Source organism: Citrus clementina, unplaced genomic scaffold (assembly GCF_000493195.1).
Source record: "Citrus clementina cultivar Clemenules unplaced genomic scaffold, Citrus_clementina_v1.0 scaffold_9, whole genome shotgun sequence".
Lineage (NCBI taxonomy): Eukaryota > Viridiplantae > Streptophyta > Magnoliopsida > Sapindales > Rutaceae > Citrus > Citrus x clementina.
Window position 1 is genome coordinate 22,739,094 of NW_006261964.1, and position 17,722 is coordinate 22,756,815.

At 33.9% G+C, this 17,722-nt stretch overlaps 2 protein-coding genes across 2 annotated transcripts; both read left to right on the forward strand.

Annotated features, from left to right (window-relative positions):
• The first annotated feature begins 1,148 nt into the window (after positions 1 to 1,148).
• Positions 1,149 to 4,740, forward strand: LOC18033436 (zinc finger CCCH domain-containing protein 48). The gene is made up of 7 exons (XM_006421213.2): positions 1,149 to 2,555; positions 2,630 to 2,815; positions 2,937 to 3,038; positions 3,294 to 3,443; positions 3,661 to 3,840; positions 4,313 to 4,410; positions 4,502 to 4,740. Exons 1-7 carry the CDS (start codon positions 2,028 to 2,030, stop codon positions 4,644 to 4,646), a joined length of 1,389 nt encoding a protein of 462 aa, XP_006421276.1. The 5' UTR covers positions 1,149 to 2,027; the 3' UTR covers positions 4,647 to 4,740.
• Positions 4,741 to 5,337: 597 nt separating this feature from the next.
• LOC18031270 (anaphase-promoting complex subunit 8) lies at positions 5,338 to 10,641 on the forward strand. The gene is made up of 5 exons (XM_006421214.2): positions 5,338 to 5,760; positions 6,385 to 6,500; positions 7,001 to 7,307; positions 8,234 to 9,484; positions 9,605 to 10,641. Exons 3-5 carry the CDS (start codon positions 7,161 to 7,163, stop codon positions 9,692 to 9,694), a joined length of 1,488 nt encoding a protein of 495 aa, XP_006421277.1. The 5' UTR covers positions 5,338 to 5,760; positions 6,385 to 6,500; positions 7,001 to 7,160; the 3' UTR covers positions 9,695 to 10,641.
• The last annotated feature ends 7,081 nt before the right edge of the window (positions 10,642 to 17,722 follow it).

Genomic DNA, 17,722 nt, shown 5'->3' on the forward strand with positions numbered 1-17,722 from the left:
TAAAGTTAATCGAGGTCAAAACTTCTACTGATAAAATATTAAGGTTATGAAGTAGAGATAAACTAGTAAACTAGAATTTGGAGTGGATACTAATGATTAAGAATAACAATTACAAAGAGGATTGTATTATATAAACTCTTTGCACACAAATTAACCATGGTGCGTTTAAGATTGATGTTAGACAATTGTAACTTAAAAGATATAATATTAAAGTGTTTAGTAAACACTAGTTGCTGTAACTTAAAAACTATGTTGATATAATTTTTTACTTGTATCATGAAAAATCTATTATAGCTTTAATAATTTTGTCAAAATTACTATTTAAAATTTATATTTACTACATATTATTAACTTTTATTTTATAATTACAGTTTTTTTTTTCATAACATTTGTAGCTTAAAAATTACAGTACCTCAATCTCAAACGGACCCATAATTGACAAAATTACTATTTAAAATACACATCTTACGTACGAAAAATATGAATAATAGCAATAAATAATAATAATAATAATAATAAAAGTGAAATTATAAAATTTAAGTGGGTAAAATGAATAGTTCAATGAATGTCTAAAAATATGTGAACCCTAGATGTTTCATTCTCATTTTTACTTCAATTTCAGTAAAAAAACATTATTAATTATTTCAATTTTAGTAAAAAAACATCATTTCCAGATTCACGTTCACCAAGCGGAAAAGTAATTGCTACGTTGTTTTAGAATGAAATCACTTGCCACAAAAAGTCATGATCTCCCACACCACATCTTTCATTATATATATATATATATATATTGACGGATTCATTCTAATTTGTTTGATTTGTGTTTCATTTTAACTTTTCAGTTAAGCTTATGTTTTTAAAATAAGTCTGGATTACTCTGGAATATCAGAAAAATAATAGCATAAATTATTGCCTTACGATAGACAAAATAAATAACAAAGTCCTTAATTTTTTTAAAAAAGACCGTAAATGACAAAGAAATGTACTAATTTTTAATTTTCTGAAAGAAGAAATAGAGCCGTTGATCGATTACTTGCTGTCCAATTAATATACGCACGTGCCATGCGTTCAATAGCGTTTAGGAAACGCGCGAGGGCGACACTATATATATCTGGCAAAGACCAGCAACAGAACGCTGAACACTTTTAACAGAGCGATCGAAATTTTCCTTTGCTCTTCGAAAAAAAGCCCTAACTCACAAACACGTAATCCCTTCACAAGTCTCTTCTCAAATCCTCAATCATTCTCGCTTTCGTTTTTCCGTTTGACGAACCCAATTTGGTTCCAGAATCAACAGCAGTTTTTGAAAATCAGAGCTCGTCGACGTTGTTTTGGAATTACCTCAGGTTTGCTGTAGTCTCTCAATCAATCAATCGATCAATCAAGATTATGTTTCTATAATTAGGGTTTCGTTATCATCGTTCTGCAAGGATGATCGGATCCGAATGTGGTTATGATTCGACATGTATTAGCGTTAGGTTTCTTCTTTTATCGTTCTTACTTTTAGGTTTAAGGTTAGGGCTGGGGCTTTTCGCTGAGGATTTGGCGGTCAGATAATGATCGATTTTCAAGATTATCAATAACCCGATTGTTATGACCGGCCCATTCTGTATTTAGATTATAGAATTCTTATTAGGGTTTACCTTGGAATCACTTGCGTATGGATTTTCCAATTGGAATTGGAGGATCAAAGGATTGAAAGATGGACAGTGTTATGTTCGTCTGTGCTATGTGTTCTGATTATACTGATAGATAATGATTGATTTTCATGATTATCAAGAATCTGATTCTTGTGGCCGGCCCATTCTGTAATTATATTTTAGAATTCTTACCATGGTTTACCTTGGAATCGCTTACATTTTGGATTTTCTTATTGGAATCGGTGGATCAAAGGATTCATAGATTGACAGTGCTTTGTTCTTCTTCCCTGTGTTCTGATTTTGGATCTTCTGCGATGGAACTGTTGATAATCTTTGAAGGAACAGTTATATGTTTCGTCAATTGATTTCGTCTGTCTCTGTCTATTTATGATGTATAGTATGGAGGTTAAGGCATCCAGGAGATTCACATATCAACGAGAACGATCACTCTTTAATCCAGTTAATGAGCGAGCAGGAGGCAGAGTAGGAGGAGGATGGCCCACCAAGAAAGTACTATGCGTTTACTTTTTAGAAGGAAGGTGCAATCGTAACCCTTGTAGGTTTGCTCACACTGAATCACAAACCCTGCCTGTTAGTAACCATAAGAAGAGTCCACCCAGCTATAATTGTCCAAAGAATAATGTACGGGTTTCCAGTGGATCAGAAGAGGGAACTACCCATGTTCAAAATAGAGAAAACCCAGATCGTACTGTTCCTAATAAATCATCACTGGATTGTTCTACTGGAAGTGATGATTCTGGGAATAAAAGAACTTTGGAGAGGACTACGCCGAAAAATGTGTGTTACCACTGGCTGTCGGGTAATTGTGTAAAAGGTGATGAATGCCGTTTTTGGCATTCATGGTTTTGTGGGGAGGGGTTCACAATGCTTGCAAAGCTTGAGGGGCACAAAAAGGTATGGTTGTGCTTAGAAACCTTTCTGGTTGTAAGTACAATTTACTGATGACTTTGGGCAATTTTTTATGACAGGCTGTAAGTGGAATTGCCCTTCCTTTGCGATCTGACAAGCTTTATTCAGGCAGCAGAGATGGAACAGTACAACTCTGGGACTGTCATACTGGTCAGTCTGCTAGTGTGATCAATCTTGGTGCTGAGGTTGGATCCTTGATTTGCGAGGGACCCTGGGTGTTTGTGGGCATGCCTAATGTTGTTAAGGTTAGCATATAGCTTAGTATATTTGTATATCTTTTCTTAAATTGACAATGGCCCTTTTTCATCTACAGCTCGTTAATTTTGTGTTCAAAAGCTCATTTTGTATGTGTTGATGATTTTACAGGCATGGCACATTGAGTCGTCAGCTGAATTTAGCTTGGATGGACCAGTTGGTGAAGTCTATTCCATGGTTGTTGCTAATGAAATGCTTTTTGCTGGGGCACAGGTAACTAGAGCTATTTGATTATTATATGGAACTGACATACTTGCTGCCTTTTATATGTTGATTGCAAAGTCTTGGAATTTGTTAGTGTAACAAGCTTTCTGTCGATATTTACTAGGTATAATGGGTCATACATTTTGAAAATCACGGCTGATGATATCCCTTTCTAACTTATATGTTTACATCAATCTCCTGCATCATCTGTCTAGTCATTGCAGTATGCATAAATGTTTATTTATTTTTTGTTGGATATGGCAGGATGGTAATATTTTGGTCTGGAAAGGCATTCCCAACACTCAGAATCCCTTTCAACTGGCTGCATTATTGAAAGGCCACACGCGTCCTGTGACATGTTTAGCTGTTGGAGGCAAGAGGCTGTACTCTGGTTCCATGGATAATACGATAAGGGTAAGTTAGTTAAATATTTTGCAAAAGTTAATCTATTGGAGACCTATGTAGTGCTACTGGGAAGTTCATATTAGGCACTGCTCTGTTGTCTTACTGGAAGTTCATAGTTATTCTTATTCTTAACTTCTATTCTTGCATAAAAGTGGTAACTTTTATTTGTACTTCTTTTATATGTGATCAACCTAACCCTTTGTTTTGCTCTATATGTCTCCACCAGGTTTGGGACCTTGACACTTTGGAGGCTGTAATGACATTGAATGGTCATACTGATGCACCGATGTCTCTTCTTTGTTGGGATCAGTATTTGCTATCATGTTCATTGGACAACACAATAAAAGTTTGGATTATGACTGAAGAAGGCAACTTGGAAGTTGCCTATACACATAACGAAGATCATGTATGTTGAATTTCTTTAGCTATTATATATCTATATATATATTCCTTTGTTTATTTGCTTGCCAAAATGGAAAATCCTGCTGGCTGTATAATGTAATGTGCAATGCTGTTAATATGCTAAATGAAAATAATGCGGACTGATGCAGTGTCATTGATGGGATTGATTTTTATGCCCTTGAATCGTTTTGGCACCTTTATTCTACTTGAACTGTTTTCTAGTCTGTTCATTGTATGTATGCATTTGAGTATTTCTGTTGCTGTGCAGTAGGAGGGGAAGATGATGCAGCAGCCCCGTCTTTGAAAAATATATTTGATCTTTGCTTCATTGAATGCCATTTTTTATTGTGTTATCTAATAATAGTTATACCTCTCCCACTTTATTGCATCAACTTTGTGCTCTGAAAGTGCATGCACGCATCCTACATGTCGTCGGTGCCACTGTTTTATTGATTATTTTCATTTGCTTGTTCCAGGGTGTGCTTGCTCTTGGTGGGCTGAATGATCCAGATGGTAATCCAGTTCTGATTTGCTCTTGTAATGACGATTCTGTTCACCTATATGAGCTGCCATCGTGAGTGTCTCAATCTGTCCTTAAATCAATTCGGCTGAAGTTTATTTCTCCCTATGCTTCTGTTTAACGAAATTGAGCTCCTTTGTGCCAGGTTTATGGAGAGGGGAAGGATATTTTCCAGACGTGAAGTTAGAGTAATCGAAACAGGACCTGATGGTCTGTTTTTCACTGGTGATGGAACTGGGATGTTGAGTGTTTGGAAAATTTTGGCAAAGCCGAACGCGGAGATGTCATGAATTATATATGTATTATTGAAACTGTGTGATTGACACGTGATTTAGCCAAATTGGTCAATAAATTGTACATAATAAATGTTAAAAATTTTGGTTATTGCATCAAATAATGAAGTTTTCTATTTAAATAAAATTTCTTCATTTTCATTATATTTATTTGCAACATATTTGATGATAGTAATGATTAATGGTAAAAAGATTGACACCCAAACCTATAAATAAAGCCTTTTTGGGGAAAAAATATGATTTGAGCTTCGAAATTTGTTTTAGGCAAAGAATTCTCATATTGATAAGGTTGGGTAAAATCGGATTCGGAGGAAAAAAATGATCCGACAAGCAATCCGAAATCCAGATCGGACTAATTCGAATATGGATAGCTCGGATCAAATCAGACCACTTGCAAATTGCAATACAAAATTCAAATCGGCTTTGTTTTCTCCGCATTTGTTGGTTTATTCATATATCAGTGATTTGAAAGGACAGATATTACTCATCAACTATCACTTATCAGGAAAAAATTATAGTGTAACTGTGGTACCGTATCATAATTGCATTCAACCGTTAAATTTTAATGGACCATACTCATTCAAGTGTATCCAACGATTAAATACAACTGTAGCACGATAACAAGTTGCATCGTAACTGAACTCCACTTATCATACTAAAGAACAATCAAAAGCTTGAAACCTTTGATAGTTTTTACTGTGTCGCCAAATAAATATATATTCAAAGATCGAAAGGATAATTAGGTTTAGGTTTATCTGAATTAGATCCAAACCCGATCATTTTGGGATTGGATCGGATATTTTACCCAACCCTCTACTTGAATGTAGTTTTTAGTAGTACAAGAAACCTACCCAAAGTCGGAAGAATCACAGTATCGATCAATAAATAATTAATCCAGTTTCATTGTTGCCAAAAATTGAAGCTTATAAAAGAACTTGGGGAAGATCTAAAGCTTCTTTTTTGCACGTTAACATTTGGCTTGCTGCTTCCATTGCTCGACATTGCGGCGGCACTCACCGTGGGCGGCGCCTGCCGCCGGCTTGCTCCATAACTGGCGCTTCACCGCGTACGCGCGAATCCTGCATCTTGCTTGCGTGCAACTAGTTGGAAGGTACTTGGTCTCTCTAATCTCTACTGAAATAAACTTTTCTTTTTCTGATTAAATTCAGTCTAAGTGGATTGAAAATGAACAAAAAAAAAAAAAAATTAGTTTATTGTTGAGTTTCGATTGCTCTTCTATAACAATCCAGAACTTTTTTGATTGCTGATAAATTGCGATTAATTTTTTTTAAAACAGAAGCAATAAAATACTTAGATTGATTGTTAATTTTAGATTTTGCTTTTGAGTTTAAATGATGAATAACTAAGTTTAAATTTTCAGTTATTATTACATTATTTGCAAATATTTTCAAATTTACATCAATAATGCTATGTAGATTTGGTTTTAATATGTTGATTGTTAATTTTTTATGTTGATGAGGTAGAGTTCAAAGAGGGAAGCAGAAATGTTGCAATAAAATCACATGTGGTGGATTTTGATTAATACTTTTGCCAATTTTTCGTGTTTTGGCTAGTGAATCTGTGCTGAAATTGTGGTGTTTTTGTGATAAGAGTTTTTGTATTATTAATTCTTATATTTTGGGTTTTTACTAATTATTATATGCAAAAATTGATCAAATCTCACTCACACAAAATGGACCCGATTGCAATTTGACACTAATCAATGTTCAAACAGCATTAATTCACTGAAGGAAAATAGAGATTGATCAGTTTGACAGAGAGTTGTAGAAATGAACTCCGGACTGCGATTAGTCAACTCAACGGCAGATGCCTTTACTCTGCTGCCAAATGGTACTAAAACCCTAAACCCCCAATGACTTCATTTTCTTATTATCGTTATCATTTTTTGATACTTTAATTATTGTTTTTAAGGTCATTCTTCGTTTATATGAAGTACTAAATTGGTTTGCATTTTGTTTATTGAAGCGAAAAAGGGAGTTTTCAAAACGCCAAGTAGATACTACCTAAATATTTGATATTGGCTGTTTCTTTTATCATTATGTCTCCAGTTATTAACAATTAGCTTGTGGGTGCTGTGTTTCTGTAATAAATGATAACGCTACAGTGTTGATGCTCCATTGGTGAATGTTTAGGGAGAAAAAATAAATCAAATATCGAGTTTAGTGTTTTGCATGTTCTCTTAAAATTTGAGAATGTGGAAATCAATTTGAGCTAAATGATTGAATCGTGCTCATTTCGAATGAGTAACTAAAGTCTGGAAATACTTACTAGTTTAAGTTTGCCATTTGATTTTAGTATCAATGAGTATTCTTGGGCCATTATATATTCAGGGCAGCAGAACAGCTGGTGGGAATCAAGCAAAACCGTGCAAAATATACTCCTTCAAACACCAGATTCCAGCGTGGAAGCTCAAGCATATGCAGAAGGTTCCGCACAAATGAGATAAGTTCAACACCAGTGGCTGGTGTCTCTTATGTGTCCACTCCTGTGATGGAGGAGGATGAAGTGGTGGATAGTGACTTTTACCTTTTGGCAAAGTCGTACTTTGATTGTCGAGAGTACAGGAGGGCTGCTCATGTCCTCCGTGATCAAACTGGAAAGAAATCGGTGTTTTTGCGCTGTTATGCACTTTATCTGGTTTGCTACATTCTCTTCTTTTTTTCTTGTTCTTTATTATTCCATGGTTCTGATTAGGTGGTAACAAGTGATGATACATAAGGAATTTGGATCATACATTTCAAGTGACTATTGCAACAAAATGAAGGTTGGGGGAACAAGAATATCATGGATTTTTGTCCCTCTTGTATTGGCACTTCATTCTTGTGTTACCCCCTTAAGCCCCTTATCCAAGCAATTTGGAATCAAAAGAATGCTCTTTGAAATTTTTTCTGCCTGAATTCCAAATTCTCCACACTGACTTTTCCTCATTACTACCTATTATTTTAATTCCCTCTTGTTAGATAATTAATACACTTGAGCTGCACTTGATTCTTTTGAATGATTTTCCATTTCTAATGAAGCTGAAGTCTGGGTTTGTTTTCAGAAATTTTGGATGTGCTTAATCCTAGGTGTTGAGATCTTTTTCTGCGTTTCTTTGGCTGCTCCCTTTTATACTTACTGTACTATGGTTTCCACATCTTTCTTGGTGTTTTGGAATATTATTGTGTAATGAAACAAAAACAGAAACAATTAGGACGAGAAACTTTATGGAGGAAACCGTCTTCACTATATTTAGAATTTTGCAAAGAGACCATAAAACCTTTATCACAATTCATGCCATGATTTGTGAATTAATGATTAATACAAAGTTATTGGTTGATTCTGATAATGAAATGTATAAAGACAATGTAAGTGCTAGTAATTTGGATAAAGTTAAAAAGATATTAATCATCAATAGAAGAGACTTAATCTTATGTTTGCGGCTTATATTCATAATACATCACTTTGTTGCTTACAGATGTACTTGTGTGGTTTCTGGTGCTTTTAATTGGTCTTTTAGGATAGTACAATAATGCTCTGCCTTTTTGGTGTTTATACTTTTTACCTTTTTGTTTCTTTTAAAGGCTGGAGAGAAGCGGAAGGAAGAAGAAATGATAGAACTTGAGGGTCCATTAGGCAAGAGTGATGCTGTGAACCGTGAATTAATTTCTCTGGAGAGGGAGTTATCTACTCTTCGGAAGAATGGGACAATGGATCCCTTCATTTTGTACTTATATGGTCTTGTGCTTAAAGATAAAGGAAGTGAGAATCTTGCTCGTACAGTTCTAGTGGAGTCTGTGAATAGCTACCCTTGGAATTGGAATTCCTGGTTGGAACTTCAGTCCTTGTGCACCACAATTGACATCTTGAACAGCATTAATCTCATTAACCATTGGATGAAGGACTTCTTTCTTGCCAGTACTTATCAAGAACTCAGGATGCACAATGAAGCATTGACAAAATATGAATACCTACAAGGCACTTTCGGCTTCAGCAATTACCTACAGGCTCAAATTGCTAAAGCCCAGTACAGTTTGAGGGAGTTGGAACAAGTAGAAGTGGTATTTGAAGAGCTGCTAAGAAATGACCCTTACCGAGTGGAAGACATGGATATGTATTCCAATGTGCTCTACGCAAAAGAGTGTTTCTCTGCTTTAAGTTATCTTGCCCACAGAGTATTTACAACTGATAAATACAGACCTGAATCTTGTTGCATTATAGGGAATTACTACAGTTTAAAGGGACAGCACGAGAAGTCAGTTGTGTATTTTAGGAGGGCACTCAAATTAAACAAAAATTATTTGTCCGCTTGGACGCTAATGGGCCATGAGTACGTTGAGATGAAAAACACTCCAGCAGCCATTGATGCCTATAGACGGGCTGTAGATATAAATCCACATGACTATCGAGCCTGGTATGGGTTAGGACAAGCTTATGAGATGATGCACATGCCTTTCTACGCTCTACATTATTTTCGAAAATCTGTATTCTTGCAGCCAAATGATTCTCGGTTATGGATCGCTATGGCTCAGTGTTATGAAACTGAACAGCTTCACATGCTTGAGGAGGCAATAAAATGTTACAGAAGGGCAGCAAATTGTAATGACAGCGAAGCAATTGCCCTGAACCAACTAGCAAAGCTGCATCATGCACTTGGACGTGACGAAGAGGCAGCGTTCTACTACAAGAAGGATTTGGAGAGGATGGAAGCTGAAGAGAGGGAAGGTCCAAATATGGTTGAAGCTTTGATATTTCTTGCTACTCACTGTAGAGCCCATAACAGATTTGAAGATGCAGAGGTGTATTGTACTCGTCTCTTGGATTATACTGGGCCGGTGAGTCTTACTACCTTTCTTGCTTTTATGGTTTATACTGAGACTGGTCAACCATTGTACAAATTCTTAGAGGAAAAAAATTATCAAAACAGGTTAACACATGTTTTAACTTCTTTGTAGGAAAAAGAGACTGCTAAGAGTATGCTTCGAGGAATGAGAATGGCGCAGTCTAGTTTTCCTGCCATGGATGTTGAACACTTTCCTCCCTGATTTTTCTGCTTTCACTTTGGGAAGTTAAAAATTCTTCTGAAGTTGCTGTGACTTATTTTCTGTTTTGGGAGAACTGTCAACCTGTGAATACCTTGAGATATCTTGAATTACAGTGGCAAGCATATCTTGCTCTTCCGAGCTGCAGAAGCCGCTGTTGTATTTTCTGAAAGTAATTTTGTTTTGCTTGTTATGAAAGATAGAAATTCCCGGGGCATGATATGCAAATTTGCATATGCTGCCTGATTTTATAGGTGGTGTGAGGCTGAAGCATGAACATGTTTCCTGTATCAGTTAATTTTAACCTTCAGCGTTGTACAGGAGGGTTGTAACCTGAAAGAGTGGCTGGACCGTTGCATAATTCTTTTGAAGCTGGACAAGGAGGTGATGAAGTTGGTGCCATATACAACCTGGGAGGCGATCGCTCTTTGTAAATTGATTTTTCAGCTTGCATTTGTTGCAAGCTGGGGATTGCTTGAAGCATTACTAGGGCTCTGGGCAGTCATAGCTATAGACATTGTATCATTGGGGGCAATGATCTCCACTTTGGATCAACGAAGAAGCAGATTTTAGGCATGATTTCAGGGGTCTTATTGTGGACATATAATCTTAGGAAATGCTCAGAGAACTCCTTTCCCTCGGCAAAGTTCTCCAAAACTCCTACTGCTCTGTTTTCCTTGCTCAATCTGATTCAAAGTGGCCAAAAGGATGATTGTAGGTCAGGCAAAAAGTCTCTTTTATATGTTCCTCGAATAATTTATTCTCCTCTCCTGTGTAAAGTAACAAAGGCAAAGGCTTCAACAAATATATTGGTGATAGCCTTGTCATTTACTTCTGCCTTTCGAAAAGAGAAATATGTCCATCATTTTGTACACACTCAGACCATCGTATGTTACTATAAGAATGGAACGATGCACCTTTTGGCAAGATTAGTCTTAATGTCTTATCCTACTGAAAATCCACATGAAAATAAGGGTTGGTAGTCCCATTAGGTTTGGACTAATCTCTTAGTCCTGATAGTCAAATATAGCGTCGGATGAGAACTGTTCTTTTTTTTTTTCAGTTCCAAATCCCATAATCTAATTCAATCCCATAATTTATCGTTAACCTCCGAAGGCAGAAGGCAAGGCTGAAGAGGCAAAACATAATGATGTAGCAGATGCGTTGTTGCTTGATTTCATCATCCATGACGCACTCTCTGTATCAGTACCACTTTTATCGGCTGTTCCAAAGAGACCATGACGAATCCTCTGATCCCATTATTATTAAAATTCTTTTCAAAAAATGAACCACAAAGTAAGACGACTTAGACGACATTTACAAAAACCGAAGCACATACAAGAAAAGAAAGTCGATAACTGGCTATTTAATCTTTGAAAATTGAAAGGTTAATAATGAAAAATTCAGGTCAAAATTGAACATTTTCTAAGGTTCTCCGAGTTCAAGTTCAATTTGGCTTCGCCTGATAACTCCTACGATATTAACCTCTAAATTTTACTGATATAATGTTACAGCAGACAACTTTATTTTTTATTTTCTTTAATGCCCCCCCTCGAACCAAAACCTTGGAATCTTGGATTGGTATGGTACCTACCCTAATTTTATATTTGTATGTAAATTTTCAGCCAGCAGGGATCTTCAAAAATTGTCAGAGGAATTTGATGTTCTAAAAGGGAAACAAATTACGGAGACACGAGTCAATTCTACCTCTACATATGTAGCCTAATTAATTAAATTTATTTGTGGATGTTGTTTGTATTGGAAATGTTGATTATGCTTTCACAATTGAGAAATGTTGTATATTCAAATTCATGCCCTCGACTTCCTCCAATCTTAACTAATTGAAGTTATGCCATATTCGTCATTCCCTTTGTCTATAATTAAAACACCTTCAGTGAAGATTAAAACGATATCTATATCCCTAAATTTGGAGAAATAATTATATAAACTCTCATATTTTTAATAAAGAATATTAAGACCCTCTTTTAACTAAAATAACTATATAAAAATTTAAATAATTTTTATATTTATATAAAATTATTTTTAAATTATTAATACATGAGATATATTTTATTCATTTTAAAATTTATTTAATCCAAATATTTATTCAAAATTTTTGTAATAAATAGAAATATATTATTATCTAGTAGACAAATTAAACTATTTAAATTATATTTGTATTTATTAAAAATTTCAAAGTCAATATTTTTAGTTGCTATTTATTAAGGATATTATAGCTAAAACAGAGTCTTAATGTCTCTTACTAAAAATTTAGGAGTCTATATGATTATTTTTCTAAATCTTAGAGGTGCAAGAGTCTTTTTCCTTCAATAAAGATAAGACATATTGTAATGATTCAATATTGTGTACGAGTACATTCTTGTAATGAAACGATTTGAGATGCTTATTGACATCTAAAGTTTTTTTTTTTTTTATACAAAGCTAGCTTGATCTATTAATTTCTGAATTATCATCTTTGTAAATTGCCATTGCGTGTATATTTGAAGTTCCTATTTGTATTGACTAATTAATGGGAGTTCAGTTGTGCTTGTTCAAAACTTGGAAAGTTGCATCAAAGCTACAACTTCTTCAAATCATCTGAAATAGTTTAAGCATCCACTTAAATTTGGGATATATATATGGATTTTTCAATGTTTGATACTAAAAAAATTAAGATATATTTCCATATGTACCCTTCTCTGCCATACGCCAATTTTTTTAGTCTCTTCTATCATGTTTGTGTGACCTGGTTTTAACACAAAAGTCTTTTGTTCTTAAAGTTGTATGAGAGGTGTGGTGAGATAACATCGTTTCTGATCAAATCACTATGCGTAAGGCTCATTGTCGTAAACACTCATAGGCGCCTCTTCCCCTAGGCAACTTAGGCGGTTGCCTAGGGCCCCACTATAGATGAGGGCCCTTAATTTTATTTCTAAATTATAATTATTAATTATTGATTTATATTTATTATTATTTTATAATTATATTTTCCATAAACAAACTACTAAATCCTTACAAAGTCCCCTTTTAACATTATAATTAACAATTTTAATACCATTTACTTCCTCCATATACTTCATCTAAAACTCTATAAAGGTCACATATTTTTTTAAAGGGAAATTATCAGCCATATACCCTTAAATGACACTCGTATTAAACATGTGTGAACACTTTTCAAGTGTATCACTCGTATAACCTAAGTTGACAAAACACTTTTGCCGTCCACCAATTCGTTAACTTCCGTTTGTAAGCTCTGACATCATAAGAGTGACTAAACTTTGATTAAAAAAAAAGAAATGTCATTCCATTTACCTAGTAAAAATGACATGTCATATGATATATATTGATAAAAATGACATGTCATCTCATTTATCGGATAATTGTTAATAATTGCTAAAAAAAAAACTACTTTACAATCGAATCTATTCCTCCAAAATTTAATCAAAATTTTTTAAGATCTACTCCTCTAAGCTCCAACTAGAAATTTTTATGGTATAATATGTATAATTGTAAATAATATGTTGTTAATAATTTTTTATGGTATAATATGAATATTTTTTATGGATAATTGTTAATATTATGTACCATTAATAATTCATGTTTTAATCAAAAAAATGTATTGTTAATAACAAAATAAAAAAAATTGTGTATTGAAAATTTACGTTAATTTTTGGGGTAAATTTATCTTTTTACCTCGTTTTGAGTTTCAAGGGTAAAATAGTCAATTTGTCACAATTCTGTTAACTTTTTAACGGAAGTTAATGGATTGGTGGACAGCAGAAGTGTTTTGTCAACTTAGGATATACGAGTAATACACTTGAAAAGTATTCACACACGTTTGATATGGGTGTCGTTTAAGGGTATATGACTGATAATTTCTCTTTTTAAATTATTATCCATTAGTATCTTTTTCCAATAAAAAAGAAATGAAACCTTCATTTCTTTGGTGAAAAAACTACTTTCTCTACCCTACTTTTCACTTAAGGAAAAAAAAAAACAATTGTTTTACTTTCCATTGATTATTGTTACTCAAAGCCACAATCTGTCAAAGTTAAAGTTCTCAAATTTCTATCTTTCCATTCTCTTATTAATTAATTATGTTATTCAGTTGCTTTTGTTTCTTTTTAAAAATATTATTGTGTTTGTAGGTTGTTTTCTTGTAATTATCTAGCATAATTGTTTCTTAATTACTCTTGTTTCACTAGAAAAAAAGTCTACAAAAAAATATGCATTAGGATACAAAAAACTTCAAAAACAAGAGAAGAATAGAAAAGTTAGTTTAATCTCAAAAAGGAGCCATTGATAAAAACTTATTTAAGATCAACTATATCATAGGAAAGATTAAAGAGGTTAACTATATTGTCTATTGAGAAAGATATATTAAGAAAATTAGAATATAAAATTTTGATTAATAATTTTGCATCTCAAGTTAGAGAAATTGATCTTAAATAAATAAAATTTTAATAAAATTAATACATACATTTTACCTCAAATTTTTTAGAAGGCCTAATTAAAACAATTTGCCTAAGGCCTAAAATATGATCGAGCAACACTACTCTCGCAGCTCTTAAAACTTTCAGATCCGCCCATCACCACAACTTTTCTAGTTGCCCTCGTCGGATTCCAGTAGAAGTAAGCAACCAACAACCTAGTTTATTCTAATAATCTATTTTATGGAAATTCATGCCGGCATTCTCGGTTGGAGAGGGCGCCTCCCTCTCCAACCGGTACCGTCTATTTAATTTTTCTTTTTTTATTTAATTTTTCTATTTTTTATCTCAGCTTTTCATTTATTTCTGTTATCTTTATATTTGCATTTCTACTTTATTTCTTATTTGTTCTTGTATAATGGTGATTGGTGTGCTGGTTGTTGTTTCTGCTGTTCTGAGATGTGATTCCGGTAACTGTTGATGTTGCTGCCCTAATCGTTGGATCGAGGAGGGGATGTCTGTGTTGGAGTCATTGGGTGTTAATGTTTACCACGTCAAAGTTTCCAATCGCCTAGACCAGGGGCTCATCGTGGGCTTATCAGTAAATCACCTAGAGAGTAGTTTGTTATTATGACTTTTTCCTTTTTGTATATTATTGTCTTAATAATTTCTCTGAATTTTAGTTCAGGTTCAAGGGTTAAATTGTGTTGTTTACTGTTGTTGAAGTAGTAGTTGCAGTTGTAATTGTAGCAAGAACTATAGTGTCTTTTTTTTTTTTTTTTTAATTAGAATGTAGTTTCACATTACAAATCTGAGTTGGGTAGCCAAACCCGTAAAAAATTCTCTTGAATCAGCAAGAATCCACGAACTCGAGTAAATTCTCCACGAACACTTGCAATCACAAAAAGCAATAAGAGGCAATAAATTTTTTTCTGACTTTAACCCTTCTACGCCCAATTTAATTTTTTGGTTTTATTCGAAAAATTAAAGTAGTGTCTGGTTTTTTAATGTAATAGAAATAGAAAGAAAAATCTCAACGTAAAGAGAGTGAAAAATAAAAGGTAGTCTAAAGACGAAAAAATTGAACCTATTTTGATTTTGATAGTTTGTTTTAATAGAGGTAAGAATCCTTTTCTCCATTGACTTTACTTGTCAAAAGTAAAATCACAAGTCGTCCGCCCCGAAATCCGCTGCATTGAATCACTTTATCGAAATTTAACTGCACAGGAAGGTGTCTTGTTGCTTCATTTCATCATCCATGACGCATTCTCTGTATCAGTTCCAATTTTATCCGATGCTGCAAAGAGACCATGATGAATCCTCTGATCCCATTATTAGTAAAATTCTTTACAAAAGTGAACCATAAAGTAAGACAGCTTGGACCAACATTTATAAAAGTTGAAGCACAAACAAAAAAGGCAAGCCCATAACTATTTAATCTTTTGAAATTAAAAGGTTAAAAATGAAAAATTGGGGTCAAAAACTCTTTCTAATGCTCTCCAAGTTCAACTTGGCTTCGCCTGATAACTCCTACGATATTGACCTCTTAATTTTAATGATATAACGTCATAGCCAACTTTAGTTTTTATTTATTTATTTTTTTAACGGCCCCCGTCGAACCAAAACCTTGGATTGGTACCTAACCTAATTTTATATTTGTATGCAAATTTTCAGCTAGCTAGGACGTTCAAAAGTGTCATGGGCACGGCCACAAGCTCCAAACAATTAGAATTTGCAACAAAGCCACCCAATGATAGATATCATCTTACCACACCAGTTACGGTCGGTTCTACCAGTTCGGAGACCTTGATGATTTTTTTTTTTGAAGGCCTTTTTACATTAAACAACATGTGCTTAGAATAATTAGAATGATAACACATACAAAGTTGACTAGTTGAGATGAATATGATGGTCAGATGTCAAATGATAAAAATGAATTTTATAGAAAAGATCAGAAGAATTTTCTTTATAGATACGAGAGTAAAAAAATTTAGGTTGTTGATTCAATAACCATTAATGAGGTTTTAAATAGGGTTTATAGGATCCTAAAAGTTTTAAAATCTAACATTAATAATTTTAATAGAGTAATTATTTTTTGGAAAGGGAAAGCATTGGATTTTTTTCTTGTAATTATTATCAAAATAATGTTTCAAAGTGTTAAAATCATTATTATACAGTAAAAATTGTATTTTTAATTAAAAAAATTACTTTTAAGGTATAGATTATTAAACATGGAGTTGATTATGAATGACAGTAATAATAATGAGATGCGTAAAAATTAAAATTTTCTACAGTATAAATTTAACCTAAAAAAATAGAATCTTAGAATAATTATTATAATTGTATTAATAAATAAATACTCAAAATTATTATTTTCTTAAATATGAGACCTTAGCCGACCACTTAATTTGGCTAGTTCTAAAGCCACCCCCAACGATAGTCATGATCAATGTCCATAGCTAGAGAAATTCTAGAATACATCAGAGGTACCATGTCAGCCATACAACAAGCAAATGATGTTATGTTATGTAATTTTGAAAAACTATCATGCAAGTGGTGGTTATATTAAATTTAATTATAAATGTCATGCATGCATTAATTAGTTGTAATACATCAGAGGTATTTTAGAATTTCTCCTATAGCTGAGCTTGAACAAATCATGCCAGCACAATTAACTGTAGATCTAGAGACAATTAATGCTTATTGCTTAAGCCATGCACTGTTCGTGAAATACAAGTAAGCAACCCAAGAGGGGGGGTGAATTGGGATTCTAAAAAAATTATTCAATAATAAAGAAAATCTTAATGCAATTATAACTCAAATTCAAAGCAATAATAATTAAGATGATCACAATATAAAAAGGTAAGGGAAGAGAGATTCAAACACGAGATTTTTACGTGGTTCGGCCAACCTCGCCTACGTCCACGCCTCCAAGCTTTCCGGGCTTGAGGATTCCACTAAGCAAGCCTCCAAGGCTTCAAATGCTTACACTTGACTTCCGAGGTGTCAATGGACCTTTACAACAAGAGATTATCCCCAATCTCTTAACCCAAGTGTATCCCAACACTTACAATCACTCAAAGTAAAAGATTACAAATTTGTTTTGCCTCTCACAATATACAAGATAACTCAATGATGCTTAATATGTGAATAGATGAAGCAAGAATGTGTTCTAAGCTCTATGAAGATTGTATTCTCGAATATTAGCTCAAATGGTTGTGTTGTGATCAACCTTCTTTGAATTTGAATGAGCCTATTTATATCTGGAGCTGAAAATCTAGCCGTTACAAACTGTCGGGCAGAAAACGGTTCGCCGTTAACGATAAACGGTTAACCGTTTCGCTTGTTCAAAGTTACCGTTGGACCAGAATTCAAATAAACGGTTTGCCGTTTAGGATTGCCCTTTCGCCGTTAACTTCCAGAGACCTGCAAGATCAGCATTCGTTATACGTTTACGCTAAACGGTTAAGGACTTGCGTGAGGTAACGTTTCTGGATATTATCGGTTAACCGTTTGAACAATAATCGGTTAGCCGTTTGTCTCCAGTAACCTGCAAAATGAACATCAGTTAATCAATACCAGAGGCGGACAACCCTCAATT